This window comes from Coccinella septempunctata, chromosome 7, assembly GCF_907165205.1.
Source record: "Coccinella septempunctata chromosome 7, icCocSept1.1, whole genome shotgun sequence".
NCBI lineage: Eukaryota > Metazoa > Arthropoda > Insecta > Coleoptera > Coccinellidae > Coccinella > Coccinella septempunctata.
In genome coordinates, this window is record NC_058195.1 from 29,753,729 (window position 1) to 29,769,901 (window position 16,173).

The 16,173-nt window shown below is 40.1% G+C and overlaps 1 protein-coding gene across 1 annotated transcript; it reads right to left on the reverse strand.

Moving 5' to 3' along the window:
- Positions 1–645: 645 nt before the first annotated feature.
- Positions 646–2,871, reverse strand: LOC123317729. The gene has a single exon (XM_044904338.1). The coding sequence runs from the start codon at positions 2,869–2,871 to the stop codon at positions 646–648; it is 2,226 nt and encodes a 741-aa protein (XP_044760273.1).
- Between the last annotated feature and the right edge of the window lie 13,302 nt (positions 2,872–16,173).

Genomic DNA, 16,173 nt, shown 5'->3' on the forward strand with positions numbered 1-16,173 from the left:
ATCATAATAATAATACACAGTTAACACAGGGTAGACTGTCAGGAGGTGCATATATCCAAATGAATATGATAAATCCTATATAGCCTGCAGCAATGAAATTATAATCGACACAAAGAGGCACATTCGGAAGTTTCTAAACTATAGAGCATCTAAGAGAGGTTAAACGAAGCGGAGCATAGAACCAGGTGGAAACCCGTGAACATAAAACCATGAAATGGCCTCAAGGAATTGTCATATTTTTTTCATTTATTACATTAATTATTTATAAGATGTTGTTATTGTGTTATTTCTAATTCAATTTATTATATTTATTTATTTATTTTGTTTTATTCATTAAATGTCCCATCATTATCACCATCACATTTCCTGTCTGTTCACTCATTCACCCTTATCCAGTCATCTTCCCCACACCTCGGTATCACTATTCCAGTCTTTTTCTTCCATCAGTCAATTGTTCTCCCCTTTATTCGTCCTCGTGAATCACTCTCACTAAAACACGGTTCGGTAAACAGGTCCCTCTCACTGACCACATTACCCGGTTCTTAATCACATATCAGGTTCGAAATTGACTAAGTATAACTTTTGCCAACCTTTCACTCTCACTGAAGGATGGAAAAAGTGGGTGGAAATTCAAACGTCCGCGGCTCATCCACCATCCAGTGTACCCATTTCAGCTCCACTTAGTGGCCTCGCCATCTCTCTCTCACTGAGTTGGTCGAAACGGATCAGATATGTGTAGATACTACTGATGTTATTGATGTCTCTTCTATAATTCATGGAATTGACCTGTCGTATGATGTGGTACATTTCTAGGAAACATCGTTTGCTTCCATTCCGCTCAGAGTCAAGGACCTGGACAGAGTCATAGTCCATGAGATGATCCCTGTTCCTGGTATGGTCAGCCAATGCACAAATCTTTTTGGGGTTTTTTATGTCGCTCTTATGCTGTGTCAATCTTTTCTTTAATTGTTGTGATGTCTGGCCTATGTAAACCTCCTCACATACAGAGCAAGGGACTAAATATACTACGCCACTCTTGTTCATGGTGTTGATTCTTTCTTTTGTGCGACTAAAAAGTTTATCAATCTTAAATTCCGATCGGGGTATCAGTCTCACGTTTGAGGTTCTTAGGAGACTGATCAATGCATTGGTTAGACCCTTGATCAACGGAATGGACGAATAGATAAGGTTGACGTCTGTTGTGGCGGATGCGCTCGTGTCTCCATTTCGTTGTCGTTCAGGTGGACTGGAACTGGAACCGTAGATTAGCCTATTCAATAGATTTCTGGGGTATCCATTCTCCATCATCAACTGATGTAAGAGTCTGAGGTTCTTCTGCCTTAAGGAGTGGTGGGAAATTCTCAAGATGCGATTTTTTAACCCCAACACCATGTTTACTTTCTGCGAATGTGCATGATTGGAAAGATAGTGTAAATATCTTCCTGAAGCGGAAGGTTTCTGGTACCAGTCAAGGATCAGCTTGTTATCAGATGCCCTAATGACCCTTGTGTCCAAAAAAGGGACACTTCTGTTGGTTTCCTCCTCTAGAGTAAATTGTATGCGGTTGTGTTGGGAGTTGAACTTGTTTAGGAGGTAAGTTACTTCGTCTTCAGGCACCGAACAGATGATGTCATCCACGTATCTTTTTATCAGTGGGATGTAAAAAAGGACTCCTATGAGTGCATTATCGAGTACAAACTCCATCACAATCTCTGCAATGGGTGAGCTGGAGCTGGAGCCCATTGGGGAGCCCAAAATCTGAAGGTAAAAGTTGCCATTGAATATGAAGTAATTGGATTCAAAAAGAAACCTGACAATGGCCATGAAGTCCTCCCTTGGTATGGTGGTATGGCAGGCTATGGCTTCCCACTTCTCTCCGATAGCTGACAATGTAAGCTCTAATGTTATGTTGCTGAAGAGTGAGACGACGTCGAGACTGATCAACACATAGTTGTCCGGGAGCTGAATCTCACTGATGTAGCCTGCGAAGGAAAAGGAATCTTCTACGTGGTATCTGCTCCTCGTGGTCGATAGGTAGGAAGACAGAATATTGGTCACAAATATAGATAAGTTTGCTGTGGGGGTGTTGATGCAAGACATAATAGGCCTCAGGGTTAGGGTGGGCTTGTGTACTTTGGGTGAGCCGTAAAATCTCGCTGGGATCGAATTGTAATTGTACATCTGCTTACCTTGTACTTGGGTTATGTGGCCTTTATTGGCCAGACTCTTAATCAGTGAGTTGCCTAGATTCTGTATCTTTGTGGTGGGATCTCTGTGTAAATGTTTGTACTGTTGTGTGTCCTGCAATAAGGTGTCTACCAATTCCATGTACTGGGCCTTGTCCATCAATACTGTTACACTGCCCTTGTCCGCTCTTAGAACCAGTAATTCCTGATGTTCCCTGAGGTAATTCCTACAGTGAAAAAACTCTCTCTGGTATATATTGTTTGTGCTTTTCCTGGGATTGATGTGGTTAGTGATCACATTAGTAGTTTGCGCACGTTTTATGTTCTTCCCCTCTTCTGAAAGTGCACTGTTGAGGTTAATGATATATTCTACGTCCGCTAGCAATCTGGGAATCGAGATCAGCCTCGTGGGGAGGTCTATGCTGAATTTAGGTCCGAGTGCTAGGAATTTCAACACTCTATCAGGTACTATAGTGGAACTGATGTTATTTACCCATTTGTCCTGTGGATTCACCTTCCTGAGTTGCTCATCTATAAGTGCTCTTATTTTTCTCCGATTTCTATCTCTGATGGTTGAGAATTGCCTGTTGTATCTGCTGGTTTGATAGTGTCTGAATTGATTCAACACCTCTCTTGGGAGGGTGTTCTCCAGAATCTGCCACAATCTGGAGAGCTCACCTTCCATTCTTGCAATTTTTGTCACAGTTACAGTGATCTCGAATTTAAGAACGAGACGCAACGATCTTTCTTTCATTTTTAGTGCCTGTCTCGATGATACAGCATCGGATGCTGGGCTGAGTAAGTAATTCATGCTACTTAACATGTGTTTCGGTAGCAAACCTTGCCTCTTGCATTCCAGGAGGAACACTCTTCGGTTTCTGTAAGATGCCAATTTGATGTTATTGGAAGACCAGGACTTCAAAGCATCTACTACTGTCGTCCCATAGTTGACTCTATATATATATTATATATTATTATATATATATATATATATATATATATATATATATATATATATATATATATATATATATATATATATGTGTGTGTGTGTGTGTGTGTGTCTATATATATGTATATATGTATGTATATATAAAAAAAAATATATATATTCTTTTGAAAAAGAGTGTTCACAAACTTTTACAATCTGAAATAACAATGAAGCGGGTGTAAAGAAATGGAACAAGAGGCAGATCCTAAACACCTGTTCCTCGTTCCAGATCTCAGTGTAAGCAGAGGAAAAATGTCAACGGGGTACCATACATATCTTCGTATGATACATGAAAAAACAGAGATAAAAACCTCAGAAAAAACTCTCTGTTTGCCCATATAAGTGTAATGATGATGTCTTTGTGTAAAAAATAAGCTGAAAATAATTGAAATTGAAGGACATCTTCTTCATATGACAAAATCCAAAAACTTCCTCCCATTCTTTCTACTATGATGGTTGACGAATAAAGAATGAATGACGTTCGTCTGGTGGTGCGGCCTTATTTATTAATTTTCCAACATGTGGACGGTCGTGTGACCAAAATTGCATCCAAAAATTCGGTATTCTCGAATATTCTCTCCAGAAGAAATATTCTCGGTGGCGGTTATCTCTTTATCGGTAGAAGGAACTGTCGTTATCTGCAATCCACGTTGTTTTTCGCTGAATTCGGTGTGTTTTTGTGGACAGAAAAACAACGCCGAATGCAGAAAGACACTTTCTCTTTGTTTTGGGGTTTTCCGGCAGGTTAGTGACGGAAATTTCAATTTAACGGAATTTGAATTAAATTTTTCAAGATTCTGAAGAATATTTCTAGAATGAAATGATATTCTACGGACTATCAAAACTAAATGTGAAATTTCCATCAGGCGGTGTTGCGTTGTTTCATCCGAAAAAGTTTGAGGAAACGGACATCTAAAAGGCGTCTTGATCTTTGGTGAAAAAAGTACCGTTACAAACCACTTCATCTTTCATTGTTTTATTCGTCAATGATGAAGTCTCCCACTTTTGTTGAAGATGAATGAAAAAAGTCTACTGGGGTTTCTAAACCCCAGAAGAAATTCTGATTTCAAATCGAACGAATAGGTTTTAGCCCCCCACTATCTACAATTTCTATTTGTCTGCTTTCAACAGGCATCCTATAGTGATTCCTATATTTGATGTTATGATCACCTTGTTTTCGACCAAATACTGACGACAACGTGGCCAACTGTTTCCTTAACTATGTACCATATTCATACCCGAATCCTCTGCAAACTTCGTAGACTTTCGGGTGTAGAGGAACAAAAGAAATTTCTGGAATACCAAACAAATATGGGTTAGATGGGGATACTCATGCTCTCTCCCTATTTTTTAATACCAGGTCGAGGCACGCCACTAATTTTTTTGACAGTAAAACTGGCACCCCCGGGCGTTTTTCCCCTTGCGGCATTTTGCGAATAACTCGAAGATTATATGCAAAATGCCAAAAGGGGGAAAAAGGGATCTGTAGAAAGCTGGATCATCGTTTTCTACGTGCGATTGGTTGTTCTTATAATTTTCAATTGTGGCTCTTCGATTTCAACGGTTCGCCTCCTATTAATAGTTTGGATCGCTATCAGGGTGTATGAGGCCAGTTCTTTCCATGTGTGGGCACCAAAGTTGTCAAGCAGGTCGTTATAATGATTCTTACAATTTGTATCCAAATATCTGTTGAATGACGAGACATCATTAACTGTTGGTGGTTTAATTTTTTTGTTCCTCGTCTATTGTAATTGCTTTTCCATTACAGTTTTATTCACATAAGGAAGTTGGCCAAATCCCTCCGCAAACTTCGCAGGCTTTCAGGTGTAGAGGAACATCCTGGAATTCCAAACAAACATGGGTTAGATGAGGATACTCCTGCTCTCTTCTTATTTTTGAATACCAGGTCGAGGCACGCCACTTATTTTTGTTATTGCAAAACTGGCACCTCTCGAGCTATTTCGCGTATAATCTCGAATCTGAAATACCTTTCGGCATTTTTCCTGTAATCTTCGGGCAGTGATCTTTAGAAAGCCGTATCGTCGTTTTCACCAGCGATTGGTTGTTCTCATAATCTTCAATTGTGGCTTTCTCGATTTTACCGGCTCACCTCCTATTAATAGTTTGGATCGCTATCAGTGTGTTTGAGGCCAGTTCTTTCTATGTGTGGGCACTAAAGTTGTCAAGCACAATTTCAATCCAAATATCTGTAGAACGAGGAAACATCATCAACTGTTGATAGCTTAATTTTCTTGTTTCTCTTCTGTTGTAATTGGTCTTCCATTACCGTTTTATTCACATTAGGAAGTTGGTCAAATCCCTCTCCTCGTTTTCATCCCTTCGTTCCTGTCCTCCTTCTCAGTCTTTTTACCCTCGAGAGGGTGAAGTAATACTATTCTTTTATGCGTTTGTATTTGTTGTCACCATCCGATTCTATTTTGTGCCAGATGTAATGCCTCGTGTACTGAGTGTCCGGTCATTTCCTTTAATCAATTCGTCTCTCCTTCCTCTGGGTCTTTTCCCCTCGACTTTTTCTTCAACCACGAGGATTTCCATTTCTCCTGTTTTTCTGGCTATATGTCCGAAGTATGCTTTACTGATCTGACCCAGTAGACGATTTTTGATTTGAAGTTCTTTCAGAACGGAGGCATTCATATTTTTATTACTTATTTAGATTGGAAAAAGGGAAGAAAACAATTTTCTTTCGTATTCATATATTTCTTTCTGACATCCCGTTACTAGGGTAACGAAATCCCAGCACTCTACCCCTACACTACCCCCTTTCTAGTGACCAAGTTGTCACGACAATCAAAATAATAATCCTAAAACACATAAACTTTTTAAACAAAACGTCTTGAGAATTTCACCGATCGACCATTACGCGTAATAACAGTTTTAGTTGGCATTTGGTCACTTCTATCCATCTTAAAAGAACTTGAGGGTTGAGCACCGACGGCAGATTGTGGTTCATGAGCATGTGCAGGCATCATTTCCTGTCGAACTGCGTACGAACCATCTTCAGACTCCAACATAAAAGCTGCTTAAGCCGATCAATAGATATGTTGATTGGCTTTCCTTTGATGTCCAAACAAAAATACTTTTCACTACGTTCTAAAACTTTGAATGTCCCATCATAAGCAGGTTCCAAAGATTTTTTCACTCTATCAACTCTAACAAAAACATGTGAACAAGTGTATAAGTTTTTGTGTAAAAAAATTCTTGGTGATGATTTATGCTCCACTGCAAACGGTTTATTTATTTATTCATTTATTTATTTATACATTTACATCCAACAGGTCCGAGACCCAATTATAGGTGTACACAATATTGAAATTACATAAATGTGATACATCGATTTAGACTACAAAAGAACAAATGAGCATCAATTCTGTACCTCTCTTGCAATAGATTCTCTAAACTTATACAATGACAAAAAAAATATATCTACATTTTAAGTTTATTATAACTTCTGCACATTGATGTAAGCAGACAATAAAAGTGGTGTTGAGAATTAGGAACATGGATGTGAAAAGTCGAATGGGATCTTGATGCAATACGGGGTAGCCTATCGACGACAGCAAAATAGATGAATCAATCAGACCATGAATCATTTTATATACAGGGTGATTCATAACTATTGGAACATAGTTGAATCGCCATGTTTTGGTCCAAACAATCTGCCCTTAGCCTACGTCCCAATAGTTATGAATCACCCCCGTGTAAAGATGAGATCATTGATTTCCCGGATCTCCCTAAGAGAAAAATAATCGAACTCGTTTGAAAGGGAGTCATAACAGCAGTTTCGCATGGGATAATATCCATGTCTTCGGAAAAAGGCATATTTAAGAAATTTTCTAGGTCCCCCTTCAATGGAAGATATATATTTTGCCTGAAAGGGGTTCCATACTGAACTACAGTACGTCAGCTTGCTGCTCACCAAAGACTGATATACAGAGGATAGCGCCTCAAAAGAGGAAAACTCCTTGCAGTTACAGATGACAAAACCCAAGACCTTCATCGCACCTGCCGTAATATCCCTAATATGAGTTGAAAATGTGAGCTCTTGATCAAATAAAATTACCAGATTCCTCGTTTCAGTAACTCTTCTCAATTGATCGTTGTCTAAAAATATTGCACCTTTCTCGAAAAAGTCATCGTCTTACACTTACTTCGATTCAAAATTAGTTCACCATTCGCTCAACATCTCAAGATCCCTTTGCAACAAATAATAGTCTAAGATACTCTTTATCCACTGAAAATCTTCAAATCATCAGCAAAAAGAAGTTTTCTGGAACATATTATATTCCATAAATCAATTATAAATAAGAGGAATAAAAGCGGTCCCAAAATAAAACCTTGGGCAACTCCAGAATTTGCTACAGATTCAAATGATTTCACTTCCTCATATTCGACGTATTGCAGACGATCCGTGAGATAATATTCCAGAAGGGACAAAAGCACACCTGAAATGCCAAAGCATGACAGCTTTTCCAGAAGGTTTCGATGTGACACACGCCTTGCTAAAGTCCGTGTACAGGGTGGGCAAAATGGGGTATTTTCCTAAATTTCAAAATATATGGCCTTTTTCCCGCACGCAAAAGAGTCTCTTTCCCAAAACGTGCGGGAAAAACGCCTGCTATTTCTTTCCCGCACGCATTTGCGTGCGGGAATGAGCAGGGGTTTTTCCCGCACGCAAATATTATGGAGTAAATTAAATTCTATCATGTTTCTATGCATAGAACGTCAACGATGAGAAACCCATAGTAATGACATGCAGAATTACGTCTGTCATTATATATGAATTAATCAAATGAGATATGATCTGTTTCGTGAAATGGATATATTTGTATATTTCAAGCGCTTGTAGAAAAAATATTGTTCCTAACTCTTGCGTAAAGTGTCTTGCCCGCACTCAACTGCTTACCCGAACTCTGCTTCGCATCGTTCGGGCAACGGCAGTTTCGTGCGGGCAAGTATCACTTTCCGCACTTGATAGGAAAATAACTATTTTCCGAATTTTAACATATTGCATTTTTTCATATACTTTTTAGGGTTTTCACTCCCAATCTCTGAAACAAAATCAATTAAAAATGAAATCAACGATTTGCTCCTGCGTAAATTCTTGCACTAATTTGTCAGGAGCAAATTGAATAGTAAAAAATTGTTGCCTGGCAATGAACTGAAAATAAATAACGTTGAAATTATAATTCTAAGTTGTAACGTGGTAAAACGCGAACATAAAAAAAACCTGTAAGGATAAATTCAGATGCATACCACCCGACGATATGAATATCGACAAGTGTTACGATCTGAATTGAACTAGCCAATTTGCCATTTTATTCGAACAGTAATAGAATTATCAAACTTAAGAGCCGCAGGGTGGGAAGTGTTGGCGTTTTACGGTATTTAATATACGTAGAGCTGGTGTGGACTGTATTTTTAGAGATGTTGCGAAAGCAGACACAATTACAGATTTCAAATCTGTAAGAGACTGAACATAAAATGTCTTACCGACAGCCAATGGTGTTGGGGGCTTCCTTGAACTTGCATGGCGGGAGGGATCTCTCAAAGATGACCACTTTCCATACACTGGACACTGGACGAATTCTGAATTCTTCAATTGAGGCTAACTAACTCTAAGGCACTGTCTCTATCAATTACTAACAATTTGTTCAGATGAATGCGGTTTTCACACAAGTTAAACGAAAAATATCGAATAAGAGAAATCACTGTTTGATTTATCAAAAAATGCTGAAGATGTAATAAATATCGAAATGCACTGGTGCAGTTTCTTAAGACAACTGTTCTTTTCACAGTTTAACACCACAAAGAAGGCTTTCATTACATATTCTTATTCAATCTTGCATCTTTGTATATTTTGACCAAACCTTTCCATTTGGTGTTCACTTGTACAGGGGTATAAGCTGTTCCGAGGGTCATATTCACCTCATTGGCTATTTCACGCCACACATATTCTCAAACCCTCTATCTAGATCCTTATCATATTTCTTCATTACCCTCACATCTTCTTTCAGAACCACTGTAGCTGCTGTATGTTGCGACAGGAGTAATTTCAAGTTTTTTAAATATTATTTTCATGAACGAAAATAATCATAGATTCAATTCACTTCTCAATTCAATAATTCTTAACCAGTAAATTGACTTCATTCATTCGGAATTATATTCTGTTTACCTGTGAACGACCTGTGGGCCGGTCGTTTGCCACTTCCTTTGCCTTTCCTGGAAGCAAATTCGTTACAGGTGTCACTTACCAGTTTATTGAAAAGAACTGCTTCCAGTTCTGGGGCGTCGCCTCTCAGTCTCGGATGGTCTTTAAATCTCTGCTTCAGATCATTCAGAATGGATTCGTCCAACTTCCAGGTGCCTTTGCTCTCTAGTTTTTTCTTGGTGCTTTTGGTTCAGACAGTGAATCGGATGTCTGCGTGGTCTGAGAGCGTCTCCTGCCATTATACTGTCCAATTCTCGATTCTGCCTGCCAAGTCCTCCGTGGATACTGTCAGGTCTATTCGGCTTCGCTGAGTTCCTCTGATGAAAGTAGTTTCCTTTCCCACGTTGTGTATGACCAATCCTAGCTTCTCTATCCAGTCCATTATCGCCTTGCCTCTGTCGTCCGTGTACTCCGATCCCCAGTGCTCGGATTTCGCATTGAAGTTTCCTGCAATAATGGCGGTCTTCCCGTCCTGTATAGCCGGTTCCATATCCTTCAGCCATTTCTTCAGATTTTTCTTGCTTTTGTCGTTCGGGGAGAAGTAGCAACTGATCATCCGGATTCCTTCTACGTCGATCCAGCAGAACCCGTGGCCTCTTCCGTTTCTTCTCTTTCTTACGTCGCCTCCTGCTATTATGGCGCTTACCTGTTGCTGGTCAGTATGGATCTTCTTTCGAGCTGATATTTTCTCGTTAGGTTCCTGTAACAGAGCTATATCTATGTTTTGGATGGTTATCTTACCCCACAGGACGTCATGTGCTCTCTTGCACCGCTGTAGTACATTTATCCTTCTTCCAACTTCCGTCGTTTCTTCCTCATCGCTTCCGTCGCTTTCATTTTCTTCCGCTACTTCCTCTAGCGCTCTTTCCTTGTTCTCCCTCTGTGCTCCTATTATGACGGGGCATTCGTCGCTGTCGGCTTGGTGGCTTCTCGGTCTTAGTCCTTCTGCGTTGCAGTTGGGGCAATTCTTTTTCTTCTTTGCTTCTTGCCTGTTATGTTTTCTCTTTATTTCAGATAAATGTTTCTGGTATTTTGGAGGAGACTTTCTGGATTTTCCTTTTTGTTGGAGAAAGAATCAATTTTTGCAGTGCGAGATGCCCTTCAATATGGAATATTTCAGCTTATTTCGTAAACAATTACAATCCACTACACTCACAGGGAGAAAGGGTTTTTTTACTGAGGTTTTTCCCTAAGCTCTTGTATCATACACAAATTTGTATGGTACCCCGTTACGCTAACCTCCGCTAAAACTGTATCTCATTAACATGCTATAATTATTGTTTGCTGTTCAGGATTGTAATGCTCGGAGAAATTATCCTTGAAAAAGATGGACATACAGTTATTCCCGGTAAGAAAAATGAAGATATGTTTCAGATACAGTGCGATTGGTCACACCCAAGCAAAGTGTGAGAAGGAGATAAAATGCATGTAAATTTACATGCCAGATCGGTAAGCTTAAGCTTACCGATAAAGGGTACATATCCGTGTGGATCGTGGTACCGGGTAAAATATGATCCCTAATTTGCTCTGTTGAAGTGTGAGCATCACGAAACTCAACTACCATCATCGCCACGTCTTCGCTTCCATCCTCTATTATACTCAGAACCCAATGGCCCTCAACGCGCCGGCCACGGTTGTATTTTCGCCGCCCAAATTTAGATTCATCAATCTGCACAATTTTTCCGGGACCACCCAGCTTCATATTGTAAATCGAAATGATCGATGATCATTTCGCGACAGTAGTGATACCTGAAACAGATTATAATCAATTCCACTAGAACTATTATATGGGGAGTTATATACCAAGCGGTGATTGTGCTCTCGCTGTATTCAGTCTGTTGTTCGGTCGGCAACTCTAACTCAACCGCTTCATTTCTTAGCTGGCGATGTAACCAGTCCCAGGCGAAGAGGTAGGCTATCCATGCCAGTTGATCTGAGCGAATGTGAGCATGGCTGAGGAAAGAATTTGCTGTTATGAATCTACTCCAGTTGCACTTGGTGCAGCGAAACATTCCACAGCCATGTTCACCCTTTGAGTAATCCCTCGTTGGCTTTCGGTGACGAGGGCAGTTTGGTGGCGTTGATGGCAGGAGTTTTTGCTCAATCGCCCATCTTTTGCCTGACTTTTTTTTATCTAAATAATTTTTAAATTCTTTCAAGTTTATTCCTGGATACTGGTCAGTTAGCATCATGCCCACGCATCATCTCCACGACTTCTCTCATTCCTGATTGTATAAAGCCTGTAGCAGACATAGCAAGAGAATGAATCTCCTCAAATACTAAGGAAAAGAGTGGTTTAGATACAGAAAATACCCCTTGACATCGATTTACATCGTCCATGGGTGGGAAGACGTCATTTTTTAAATAATCAACAACATCGTTAGCTCCTATGGCACCAGAAAAGGTAAGGACTGTAGTTATTCTCATTTAGATTTTTTTTTATTGTTAACAATAAGATAAATGCCAATACAGATAAGGTTTTTGTCCTGCTGATGTAATATCGGAAATCATCCGCATCAAAAAGTGCTGTATCTCTCATCCTTCAATACCATCCTATAGAATTCTGCTTCTGTCATAGGTTCTAATACTAGGTCAATACCACATGTAGTAATTTTTGGCCACCCTTCTCTAAGTATTCTTCTATCTATAAAACCACTTAGTATACCTATCATAGCAGTGGCAAGTCGTGGGGTTTCTATATCATGATGTCCTGCTTCTGAATAGAATCTACTAATCCAGTATGCAATACTTGTTTGTAAGGCAGTCAGTGATATACTATCTCCATTTATATAAGGTATGGCTCGTCTTACTTTATTAATGGCGACAGGTGTTGCTGTGTTCGCGCCTCTGACAGTTGTCAACGGTTTCAGAGGCTGCCTTTCCTGGGCATTTTCTATTCTGTTATCCAAGATAGCAAATTTTTGAAATGAAGTATTCAATCGTTGAAATGGATATTTCTGAGATGCCATTGTATTGGGTTTATATCGAGAATAAAATTTTTACACTGTACTTTTTTTACATATATACCTATCTCTTGAATGAAAAATTCATCAACATTACTTCTATTATATTCTATTATGTTGTTTTCTCTACGGGCGGGTGGCTCTAGAAGGGAAAACTCCGAATCAAACGCTCCACCCTCATGTGACCGGCCGGCGAAGAAACCGAAAAACCTTCTGAGGAGGCCCTCATACGATGAAGTAGCTAGTTTGTCGCTGAGGATAGCACTCATTCAAAACGGCTGTCAGACAAGGCACTCTCGAAGAAGGAATTCAACACTGTGGAACTGGCGGTGACTGCTGCAATAGACAAGTTCCAGTTCGTCCAAGAGAGTCATCCGAAGGGACTTCGTCTAAAAATGATTGGCGCTCACAGCTCTTCGCCGACAGGTCTAATTCTCAGGTGCAAAGATATGTCAACCTTCAATACCTGGAGCTGTATAGTGTATAACCAGACTGACAAGCCTGAAATGGCCCACGTCATTCTGATAGTCTCAGTCTCAGTACTGGAGTCCCGTGCCGAGGAGCGGAACCAGTTTTCTGCTAGTAATTACCGTCCTATTAGTCTGACTTCAGTGTCCCCAAGGTGTGTGAAAGAATGGTGGTTGATCAACTGCAGACATTTCTCCTTACTAATAAGATTTTGCCAGCCTGCCACCATGGTTTTTACTGGGAAGATCCCTGTTGACATGCCTGATGAAGTGCGTCCATGACTGGACTCATACACTTTGGTGTACGTGGTGATTTGTTGCATTGGATTTTGTCGTTCTCTGGTAACAGAGAATTTCAGGTTCGTATTCGTGATCAGTTGTCCTCTCCCAAATCTCTCAATAGCGGTGTGCCGCAAGGATATGTCTTGGGGCCTGTACTTTTTCTCTTATATGTTTCCGATTTACCTTCTCTTCTGACATCAATCTACTTCCAATATGCTGACGATATTGAATTGTATGCCAATCAGCTTTTTCATCATGACATCCTTCAGAAAGATTTCGGAGTCGATTTTGCATTGGTGTCTTGAGTGGCTGCTCCCCCTGAATGTTGAAAAAGGCGTAGTCTTGCATGTCAGCAAAAATAATCCAAGACATACCTATGTTCTGGAGAATATTGTTTTAAGAACAATGTTGGAGCCCCTTCTGTGAACGCTCTCAAGTCGAGATACGACAGGTGGTGTGCTTGGCGGTGACTGTGTTTGTGTGAGATGCCTTTGTTCTTGATGGTGTTTTATGCTTTAGTTCCTCTTTCTGGTGTACCTATATTTGAATTTTATTTTTATTTCTGGGCTTTTATAGGTTCTTAACTTCAGCTCTCATTTCATTCAATAATAATAATAATCAGTATCCTGGAGGAGAAATCCACCAACCCGTCTGAGCAGACGGGACATCAGATGGAGGAGGACTTTGTGTGGCTTCCTGCCCGATCAAGGATACAAATCCGCGGTCGTGAATACTTGCCTGCACTGATATCAGGACTCGATTACTAAATTTCTATTTCAGTAGTGGTCTAGATTCTAGACTGTAAAGGACAACTGGAGAATCTGGTTGGTTTAACTCAACATAACTTTATATAGCAGTTCCATCACTGACTCCATCGAGGATTGGAGCGCAGCAACGGAAGTGATCTCCCTATCAGATCATCGACACATCTGCTTCACCATAAAGGGAGGCAGCCCTGTAAGCCCTGAAATATTCAGGAGTCTAAAAGGGACAGATTGGTCCAAATACCGAACGGACTTCTCTGAAAACTCACATCAAATAATACGAAAGAATTGACACTACTGCATTCAAGCTTCATTATTTCAGCATATCATAGCGGTTGTATGCCCCGGTCCGCAGACGAAATGGTGGGCACCTGAGCTGAGTGTTGCCAGACGCAATAGTAGGTATCTCTTCAACAAGGTAATGATATCCGGCATTGATAATGACTGGGCAGATTACAAATCGACAGTAAATATATACAAAGGATACATAAGGAAGTCCAAGCATCAATCTTGGAAGCACTTCTATGGAGACATAGAGGAAGCACCTGAAGCCAACTGGCTAAGGAAGATACTTTTTCTGAAGAGTCACCAAGGACAAACCACTTAAAACTCTAAACTGGGTATAATACATGCACAGAGAAATAAAGCTAGTGACATCTCATGATCGCATTTCCCGGGCTTCATAGGGTATGAGAACACGCAGGTTTAGGAGCAACGATACACCTCACGAGAGGATTCCCAAGTGGAAACATACTTTCGAATTCGCTAGACTATTAAATCGGCCGCTGAGTACAACATTGTCCTGACACTCAATAGGGCTGCTTCACATATTCCGAGCCAGTTTAGCTGTAAGGCATATTCCGGTGTAATGGAGAAGGGTCCGGGTAGTCTTCCTACCCAAACCTTGTTCAAGAGCGAACTACTTTTGTTCACTAAGCCTCTAACCATTCCTGGTAGAAAGACACATCAGCGATGGTGCTTTACTGGCACACCCACTGCACTCCTCCCAGCATACATACCAGGTGGCAATTCTGCTCTTCATTCGGTTGTTAATTATATTGAAGACGAACTATATCACAAATAATGGATACTGGCTCTATTTCTGGATACAAAGAGTGCATTCAATAAAATTCTTCTTTTGTCACGATGCAGGCTGCGTTGTCCTAACATAGTGCGGAACCTACACTGTGACGCTGGGCAAGTTCTCGCAACGTCATTGCTTGGCTAGACTATATAGAGATTATAGAGTTAACCTAACAATCTTTTGTTCGATCATTAGGGGTACGCCGGGGAGGGGATGTCTGCAAAGTGGTGTTTTATTCCCTCCACAGTGGGACCTTCTCCTGGATGTTTTTCAGAACCAGCGCCCCTTTGATTGCCGGTCTGATAGCTTAGTTGGGTAGAGCACTTGACCGGCAATCAAAGGGGCGCGGGTTCAAATCCTGCCCGGAGGTGTACTTTTTCAGAATTCAATAATTGTCTGCATGCCGTTAACTTATTTATTGATAAATAATTATTTCGTTGTCTAATGTTAACAATTAACCATAGAGAAAGGGAAAGAGAAGAGTAGTCAATTCAGTGTTATTCATGGGCGAACTGTTTGTTGCCTCCCCTTTGGCTACGGGAGAAACTACTCCGAAAAAATTTTCGCGGGAAATTCAAATAACGGACGCGTTTTTGAAATAATATTTACCAAGTTCGAAAAATACACTCCGTCGCCTCTCTCTACTACTATTGTTCTTTTTATCGAGTTTAGTGGAAAATATTCGATTAAAAGAACGATAGATAGAAAACATTTGCTTATATACTTTTTGTAGACACCATATCACTATAACGAGCCGGAAAATGTACATGTCGTCCACTTCGCGTAGTCTTAAATGATATTGACGGAAATCTAGCAAAATCTTTAGAAATATCAGGATGTAAATTACTGTCTGATTCAGTAGTGACGTCCGTATCATCTGTCATTAAATATGCTGGCTTAAGTCTGTCGATTGAAATAGTATCTTGTTTATCTTTCATTTGAATTTTGAAATATTTGTCCGTACGTTCGATCACCAAAAATGGACCTTCATAAACAGGCTCGAGAGGCTTTTTAACCCTATCTATATTAACAAAAACATGGGAGCATACGGACAAATCTTTATGAACAAAAATACGTGCCTTAGTCTTTTGTTGAATGCTACACGGTCTTAATGTACGCATTTTCTTTTGTAAATCTGTCACAAACGTTTCCGAGTCTACTTTTGTTTTGGATCCAAACAATCTGCCCTTAGCCTACGTCCCAATAG

Bases quoted from the DNA above. Each gene is read 5' to 3' on its own strand.
- LOC123317729 (XM_044904338.1), bottom strand. From the start codon at position 2,871: ATGGAAGGTGAGCTCTCCAGATTGTGGCAGATTCTGGAGAACACCCTC.